Genomic DNA, 9,740 nt, shown 5'->3' on the forward strand with positions numbered 1-9,740 from the left:
ATCTGTGGACTTGGAAAGGGACAGGAAGGAGATGAGGGAGGGAGGATTGTATTGGGAGGAAATGAGGGAGGGGGCTACAGCTGGGATACAAAGTAAATAACCCATGATTAATATTAAAAATAAATATTAATATAAAAAGATAAAATGTTATCAAAGAATCAGATTTGTGTAGAATGAGGAGATAAGGTCACTTGAGGAAGTAGACTCTGCATATGCTCTGTGAATGATTCAAGTGGAAATATTTATTACATGCTTCTCAGTAGGCTTAATCCTGCCCCTTCCAGGTCTTTCTATCCTCCTCCCTTCTTTCATAAGGTTCCCTGCACTCTGCCCAAAGATTTTCTGTGAGTCTTAGCCTCTGCATCGATACTGCTGCTTTAACACCTCAATCAGTAGAGTCTTTCAGAGGCCTTCTGTGATAGGTTTCTGTCCTGTTTCCTGTTTTCCCCTGCTTCCGATGTCTATCCCATTTGTCTTTATGTATGAGGATTGGCCATGTTCCCTAGGGTCTTCCTTGTTGTTTAGCTTATTTAGGAGTATAGATTTTAGTATGTTTATCTTATATTATGTGGCCAAAGATAATATAAACTTAATATAATATTACATAAACATAATATAAACAAAATATGACTTAATTTGTCAATATGAATAGAGAATATGTTGAGAACATTTTCAGTAGAGGTGAAATCCCCATTTTAGGAATAAACATACAGACACACACATGTGCAAGCATGAACACATGAACCTCTGTTTCTTGTGCTTTTTCAGCTGTTTTGTTTATTCATTGGTTATTTTTCTTCTGCCTTGTTTGCTTTTTATATTTGCCTGTTTATTTTCTAAAGAGCGATAGACTAAGCGGTAGAATTGGATGGGTGAGGAGATGGAATCTGAAAGGATATCTCCTTTCAGAGGGAGAGGAAATGTGATCAGAACAAATTGTATAATTTTCAATAAAAAAATAAAACTCTAAGAATAAAATAGTAGGATGCATGAAAGTTCAAAATATTTCTGGGCCAATTATTACAAGTAAATGAGGAAGAACTGGGGAAAATAAATGTAGCACTGTTTAAAGAAAATGTGCTGAGACTCATAGCCAAACTTTGGGCAGAATGCAGGGAATCTTATGGAAGAAGGGAGAAATAGAAAGACATGGAGGGGGCAGGAGCTCCATAAGGAGACCAACAGAGCCAAGAAATCTGGGCCCATGGGAGCTTGCAGACACCAATATTCCAACCAAGGACCATTCATGGAAAGGACCTAGCCCTAGACCCCCTGCTCAGAGGAAGTGCACAGGCAGCTCAGTTTCCAAGTGGGTGCCCTAGTAAGGGGGTCAGGGGCTGTCTTTAACATGAACTCAGTGGCAGACTCTTTGATCACCTCCCTCTGGGAGTGGGGGGGTGCTGCCTTGCCAGGCCACAGGGGAAGATGATACAGCCAGTCCTGATGAGCCCTGATAGGCTAGTGTCAGATGGAAGAAGAGGAGGTCCTCCCCTATCAGTGGACAAGAGGAGTGGCATAGATGGAGCAGGGAGGGAGGGAAGGAGAGTAAGACTGGGTGGGGATGAGGGAGGAGCTACAGCCAGGATACAAAGTAAATAAACTGTAATAAGTAAGTAAGTAAATAAATAAATAAATAGAAGATGGGCGCTGACATCAGAGAACCTGAATTTGGGACAGAGAAGGGGAACTTTGAAAGCTGTGATCAAGAACACTTACTCATTTAGGTCAACCTCAAGTGAGGCTAAAAAGGCAGCTCATTTGTCTTCCACATTTCAAGCCTGATTCTGCCTCAATTTTATTTTTCTTCCTGAGAAAAACTGGCTGATCTTCAATGTATCATGTCCCCCATGCTCTGATAGCCTAAGAGAACCATGACAGATTGGGAAAAAATAAATCTTTGGGGGCAAGCTTTCTCTCTCCTACCTGCACATCCTGGGATCTTCTGTGAAAGGAAGCAAGGAAATAACATCCCTAAATGCATGGAATATAATCAGAACAGTAGGTTGAGATGGACAATGATCCCAAGCAGATGATGATTAATAATTTTCAGCTGTGGACTACAACCATATTGGCCTGTCTCCCCGTTAGATCTTTTCTTGCTGCTATGCTACCACCCAATAGTTCCTGATGGAAGGAAGTTTCTCATGAACACATGGGGTGGATCTATCTACCTGGAGCTACTGTCTAGGAAAGCAGGTACTAATCATTAGTAACTAATGAGTTCTACTGTTTCAGGTGTCCAGTCTCTGTAGACTGATTCTAAGGGCATTGCCATAGCCCTTTAAGGGGCTGCAGGATTCATTCCATTTCCACGGGGTAACAGCCTCATACAGCATTGGAGATTTGCCGTTCTTCTTTCTAAATCCCATTTTCTTCCTTGAGCATTATGGCATCTTTCAAATAGACTCCAAGTACACAAATACTTATCTTCAGGCTTGCTTAGGGACAAATCCAGGCAATAATCCCCAGTTATGCATCATCTAGAAATCCATCTTTAAAAATAAAGAAATCCCCTTGCTGATCAACAAAGATTAATTGTGGATTTAGTCAGCTAACCCAAATCTACTTTTTAGTGAGGTTCAGTTGATAGGCTGATAGTCCCTGTCCAGGCAGTACATTCAGTGACTTTGTTCTTGGGTGTGGCCTGGGCCATGACCATCAATCTTCTAGCCCTCTCTCTAGCTGGATTTAGGGATTGTTGCATATGGCATTCATACTGAGAAGGTCTTTGCCCTCTGTTCCTTCAGCTCTTTAAATAACACCTGACCCGTTCAGCAGTGAGCATGATGCCCCTCCAAAACCTCCTTGAAAACCACTCTGCTCAGTGCTTTCTTGTGACCCTCCTGGTGACCCTGCTCTCTACATCCTCCGATGCCTGTGGTAGACCACCAACCTATCAAAACATGCGGCTCATTGGCGTTCCTAAAACCAGTTATAACCCTGGGGAAGAAGTACAATACTCATGTAGACCAGGGTATATACGGCGAACTCACCTCAAGGTCTCCAGTGTATGTGCTGAAAATGGGACATGGTCATCGATTTCAAAGGATGCTTGTTACAAAAAATCATGTCCAAGGCAAGAGGACCCTTTAAATGGTCAAGTCGAGTTAGTGAACGGAAGTTCTGAGTTTGGTACACAAATTCAATTTGTTTGTAATCGTGGATTTATCTTAATTGGTGAAAAAATTCTATATTGTCTTCTTGACGGATCAGATGTGAACTGGAGTAATGACCCCCCAATCTGTTCAAAGATCTTATGTAAACCACCTCCAGAGATTAAAAATGGAACCTTCTCCCCAAGTAACAAGGACGCATTTGAGTATCATGAAGTGGCAACTTATAGATGTACTAGCGTACCTGGGGGGGAAGATCTGTCACTTGTTGGAGAGAGCCGGATTTACTGTTCTGAGAATAATTCATGGAGTGGTGACCCTCCTGAGTGCAAAGTGGTCAAATGTCCATACCCTGTCATTACAAATGGGAGACAGACAGCAGGATTCAGCAAGAAATATTCCTATAAAGCAGTGGTCATACTTGCATGTAACCTGGGATTTTTCCTTCATGGGAGCAGCACTGTTATGTGTGACAGCGACAGTACATGGCAGCCACCGATTCCATCCTGTAGGAGTGAACCACCTCCTTCCCCTTCCGCTTCCCCTCCCCCTCCCAGAACATCTTCCACAACACCTGCGGCAACACCTGCCACTACACATGCTACATTCACTACCAAAGGAGCATCATTTGATTTTAGAGATTCAAATGGATGGATCATTTTTCTGATAATGATGGCTGTTCTGGACCTACAGTAATTTGCATCAGCTATTCAAACACCCTCAAAGAGAAAAGAAGGGAAAACAGAGGAATAAACTGAAAACACCACCTGCTGGAATAAACGAATTATTCTAAGCACAGCAGGCTTAGAATAAGCAGGCTGAATGGTTTCCACACACTATTTTACCTTCTCATTTTTTAAATTCTATTAAAAATCTTCAGATATGCAATAACTGTTCTATAATTTCACTCTCACAGATGCGACTGTTCTGTCATAATGGGAATTTAATGGGAGCGTAATCTTGCTTAAATGTAGCTACCCTTTGATATATTTTTGAAGTTGAGTTAGGAATGTATTGCCTGTTTTCCTTTAAATAACAAACATGTAGACATATGTCTATATACTAGTTTTGGTAATATTAACACATAAAAAATATAAGATCTGTGCACTTAAGTATAGTTTAAAATAAAACTATTATTTCATGAATAAATGATAGTTGAATATTTGTTGTATAAAGACTAATCGTAACTCAAATTCATTCCTTTAATGTGTGAAAAGTCTTAAGAGATTTTTTTTCATTGAAGAAAGCACTTACAAGTGTGAATACATTGCTTCAACTTTTATTCATTAAAACCATAAAATCTTGAGTTAAAACCATAAAGTCTAGGGCTAGTTTTTCTTCATTGACTAGGAATATCATGAAATTTTCATAAATTAAGGAGTGGTATTTTTTTTTATTTTTGTTGTTTTGTCATTTAAGGATGCTTGAACCTTATGTATGATCCTCATTTCTACTCCTATAAACACCTGTCATTCAGTAAGAAAGTTCAGTAACATTTCAGAATCAGATATGTCCCTCCATGGGTTAGCATAGACTGAAATCCATAATAATTATTAGTAACCCAATCTAGGTCCTGGATATGGGTGATTCTTCCCCCCTTAAATAAACAGATATCCTATTTTATTTTATTTTTGTAATTAAATTTATATTTTTACATTGATTACATTTTATTTACTTTGTGTCCCAGCTGTAGCCCCCTCTCTCATTCCCTCCCAATCCCACTGTCCCCCCTCATCTCCATGCCCCTGCCATGCCCCTCTCAGCAAGGCCACTGATAGGGGTGGCCCTCCTCCCCTTTCATCTGACTCTAGCTTATCAAGTCTCATCAGGACTGGCTGTAATATATCCAAAATAAGCTCAAGTACACAACAAGGACATTTGTTCAACCATGTTCATAGCAGCTTTATTCGTAATAGCCAGAACCTGGAAACAACCCAGATGTCCCTCAAAGGAGGAATGGATACAGAATTGTGGTACATTTACACAATGGAATACTACTCAGCAAATGAAAAACAAAGAAATCATGAAATTTGCAGGCAAATGGTGGGATCTAGAAAAGATCATCCTGAGTGAGGTATCCCAGAAGCAGAAAGATACACAAGGTATATACTCAAATGTAAGTGCATATTAGACATATAATATAGGGTAAATATACTAAAATCTGTACCCCCCCAAGGGAGGAGCAGCCCTGCCAGGCCACAGATATCCTATTTTCAACACATCAATGAGTAGGTAGCTTCATTGAACAAATTCAAATACAGTTAATTTGTATCAGAATCTAATCCACTTTGAAGTTTTGCCATTAGAAACATTCAGACCTGAAGGATGATAGTTATCTCCTAAGAAGTTGAAAGTCAGGCGACGAAGTCCAAGAGAAACAACTTCACCTCATGGACTCTGTACTTGCCCTTCTAATCAATGAACAATGGGAGCATATCTCATATGGTCGTTCATGCTCAGAATGGATAGCCTGCTCCTGTCCAGACAGTTTCTTCTGAGCAGGACAGAGGCAGATAAAGGAGACTGCTATTCAGTTCAAATCTTGTTTACAACTTGTGTTTTAGGATTTGTGTGTGAGTGTTGAGGGACAAGCATATATATGCATATACACATATATATGTATATATACACACACACATATATATTCACAGATTGGGTTAGAAAAATGTTACATTAAGGATTATATGAGTTGGATTCAAGAGTGAGTCAGAATGACGGTATTTTGATGATTACATACATGGGGAATGCACATTGGCAGTTCCCTTTCCTTTTGGGACCCCTGAGGAAACTTTAAGAAGACATTGTTGGAGCAGAAATAAATAATAATTCAGCAATTAACAGTGAAAGTTTGATATTACTATTTTGACATGTTTTTTTTAAGAAAGTGCTAATTGCATAGAAGCAAAGAAGAGCAATAATCTTTAAAAATATACTAATTATATTTTAAATGACTTCTTATGCTTAAAGGAATTTACTATTACATCAAATATATTTTCCAGACTGAGGACAGAGTTCGGTGCTAAACTGCCTTTCTGGCACTTGTAAGATTCTGGGTTTGACCATGCATGGATATAACCTACAACCCCTGCTCAGACATAGCCCGTGGAAGCTCAGTTTCTAAGTGGGTTCCCTAGTAAGGGAACAGGAATTGTTTCTGACATGAACTCATGAGCTTCCCCTCTCAGTAGATTTGGACGGGGGCAGGGAGGAGATGAGGGAGGGAGGGGTGGATTGGGAGGAAAAGAGGGAGTGGGCTACAGCTGGGATACAAGTTTGAATGTATAAAATTGTATTTAATACATTACTTAAAAAATATTAATATAAAAAAGATTCTGGGTTTGATGGCAGCACTGAAATTGATGTTCGATATTTTGCTTGACAAATAATTTAGTATGAAATGACACTTTTTTTGTAAAAAATGTTCAAATAACAAAAGAAGTATATGTGGATTAAAAGTTTCTTTAAGAACAAAACTACAGTAAACTGACAAGTTTCATAACCAGTGACAGAAATAATTCATTTTATTGAAACTGGCTCTTCAAGTCTGTTGAGAATAAGACTACATCTGATGTTGGACCTGGCAGAACAGATGTAAAATCTCTTCTGTGCGGGAGGCTGAGGTAAGAGATACATTACTCAGATACAAACTGGGTGATAGAGTGAGCTGAAGGCCAACACAGGCAACTTAATAATACTTCCAAGAGTAAAACGAGAGCTGAGGTTATAGCTGAATGCTCCAGTGTTCACTGGCATTCAGTCTCCAGTATTTTACACACACACACACACACACACACACACACACTTGCTACTTGTAGAATCTTCAGAATAAAATTCATTTTTTAGAATAAATGGTCAAGCAGCACTTTACAAGGTATCTGGATTTCTCAGGTAATCCACAGCCTCTGGCTTCTGGTCAATGCTGAGTTGTTCCCATTGCTCACAATGAAAGGCTCCTCTGCAGCCTTTTATAGCTAGACAGATAATGCATTTCTCCTTGACTATGTTCAACATATAGCATCAGATTGTTTGGGTATTACATAGACATCAATTACCACCAATTAACACAATATTCTTCCAGTCCTGCCTTTGAAAGATTCAGCTAAAAAGAACATCTGGATTGAAAGAAGTTTCCATGACAATTGCCACAATAATCCAAAGCTGTGAGAGAGACTATATTACCCTAAAAAGGTTGCTGAATTGGCAATGCATTTTAGAATTTAGTTAGACATAGCTATCCATACTGTTTTTAATGCCAGCTTTCTGACTAGCTGATATTTCATATAGCTAATCTAACATATTCAACATACACACAAAGGTGCATATATGTTTACACATATAAAATACATGTACACACATGTATATAAATATGCTTATGTATTGTCATGTACAGTTGATTCAAACTTGCCTCTTGGAGAGATGCTGTCATCACAATTTTCCTCATCTTCATTTGTTTTCTCAACATAGTAATTACTGGACTTAAGTATTTGCTGTTCCCTATCTTAAAAGACTCCAAATACCACAAAATTATAGCACAGATTTCTTATTAAACTGAATAAAAAGGAAGAGGAAGAGAGATGATGGGGGAAAGAAAAACATAATGAAAGAGCTAAAAAAAGATTTCAAATGCATCATGTCTCAGTGTTAAAAATGGGTCTCAAGAAAATGAGACCTAAGGTATTTTGGCAAGACAAAACTTTTCCTTCTGCAGAAGAGTGTGCAATGAAACCGTACTTAAGCAAACAAACAGGAGGGAGTCTCACTGGATTTCTAATTCTAGTTCAGTTAAGTGCTCATTCTGAATGGTCAGATCTCAGCCTCACAGCTTGTACATTGACTGGGGGAGGCATTTTGCCATATGCAACCTTATGATGTTTTCTAAAGATGGACCTTATTTTGTTTCTTAATGTTTGATGAACTAGACAATACATTTCATTTAGATTTTCCACACCAGGACAGTCTCTCTCTCTTTTTCTCTCTCTCACTATCTCTCTTGCATTCTCTGTGTATGTGTGCAGGTGAGTGTATGTTTCTCTTTCTCTGTGTTCAATCTTGGTTTTGCCTCTGTCTCTTTATTCATGTTTTATGTGTGTCTCTGTCTCTTGTGTCCCTCTGTATGTCTCTGTCTCTGTCTCTCTCTGTATCTCTCTCTTCTGTCAACCATGAAGTCATATGAAGTGAGGAATTTCTTCCATCTCACCCTCCATGGTAACCACAATGGTTTTTCCAGGCACATGTGGCCGAGAGACAATGGCCTGGGACTTTTGAAAAGTGAGAAGAAATAAGTCTTTCTTCATTGTACCAGTTAAATGTTCAGTCACAGTGATGATAAGATAACCAATACAGAAAACTGACACCTGCAATGGGACTGTTGATAGGTCCAAACCTGACTGTGCAGTTTTTATTTACTCATTACCAGTTTTCAGAAAAAGTTTGAAAAAGTTTGAAGACAGAAATTAGAGAAGCAACAACACATCATAAACAGAATGGACATTGTGGAGGAGCTCAGACCAGAATGACATTTAAAAAAAATTCATTAGTCCAGGCCTGTGAAATAGTTGACCAGATAAAGGTATTTGTCTCATAAGCCTGGTGACTGAATTTGATTACTGGAACATACAATAAGAGAGAAGAACAACACTGACTCCTGTGATGGAAGCTTTGGGTCCTTTGTAAACTCAGTTATGTTATGTAAATATGTTTTTGTTTTAATCCCCTGTGGAATTTTAGCTTGGGCTTTAGTTTGTCCAGAGCTGATAATTACCTCATGAGGGGCTTGGTCGTTGACGGCAGTTGGCAATGGCCTGCCTTGGACAGACAAGGAGAGGGGCATGGTCTAGAACTCTCAGACATGTATTCATTGGATATATGTGCATATGTTTATGTGTATGTATATGAAGTATACATACGTGTATACGTACACATGTGTATATGTGTATGTGTATATGGGATCTCAGAAAGAGAAAGGGTGGTGTGTGGCAAGTGGCAGTTTGGAGAGACCAAGAAAGGATGGTGTGGCAGTTTGGAGAGACACAGGAGAGATGCTTCCGGCACTAGGGCTTGGAGAAGAAAGACAGAGGACACTAATTGCTGCTTTTGCTGTTGGCAGAGAATTGGTATAGCCAGCAAAAGAACCCATGGACCCTAAACCTCCAAGAGAAGTATGAGGGTCTGTACCCCCTCTCTACACTAACCTTCTCTCTCTTACCTAGGATTAAAGGGTTGGTGGAAGCGAGGTAGAGGCCTCAACACTCCAAATAAAAGAGAGTTTAAAAACAAGTCCAATAGGCTCCACAAAGCTTTATTTTTGGTGTCCACACATGAGCCACTATGTCCATGCTTCCATGCTCACATGTCTTGCTTCCTTCCAATTTTGCTTTGTTCTTCTCTCACCCCTTCTTTCTGTATTGAGACACTTCACTGTGTTCCTTCATATCTTGAGATTATGTAACTTGTGTTTTGTTTTACAGGGGCTCAGAGACCAGAGATTGCCAAGAGTCTCAGAGGAGATTTTGAACTTAAGACTTTAGAATAATGTTGGAATTATGAAGACTTAGGGGACTCTTGAAGACAGACTAAATACATTTTGCAATATGATTTGGTGAGGAGTCTGCACAGAGTATTACTGCT

The 9,740-nt window shown here is 39.2% G+C and overlaps 1 protein-coding gene across 1 annotated transcript; it reads left to right on the forward strand.

Moving 5' to 3' along the window:
* The first annotated feature begins 2,786 nt into the window (after positions 1 to 2,786).
* LOC110551849 (membrane cofactor protein-like) lies at positions 2,787 to 3,809 on the forward strand. The gene has a single exon (XM_021642685.1). It carries the CDS (start codon positions 2,787 to 2,789, stop codon positions 3,807 to 3,809), a length of 1,023 nt encoding a protein of 340 aa, XP_021498360.1.
* The last annotated feature ends 5,931 nt before the right edge of the window (positions 3,810 to 9,740 follow it).

This window comes from Meriones unguiculatus, chromosome 20 (assembly GCF_030254825.1).
Source record: "Meriones unguiculatus strain TT.TT164.6M chromosome 20, Bangor_MerUng_6.1, whole genome shotgun sequence".
Classification (NCBI taxonomy): domain Eukaryota; kingdom Metazoa; phylum Chordata; class Mammalia; order Rodentia; family Muridae; genus Meriones; species Meriones unguiculatus.

Coding starts and splice junctions, on each gene's coding strand:
- LOC110551849 (XM_021642685.1), top strand. CDS start 2,787: ATGCCCCTCCAAAACCTCCTTGAAAACCACTCTGCTCAGTGCTTTCTT.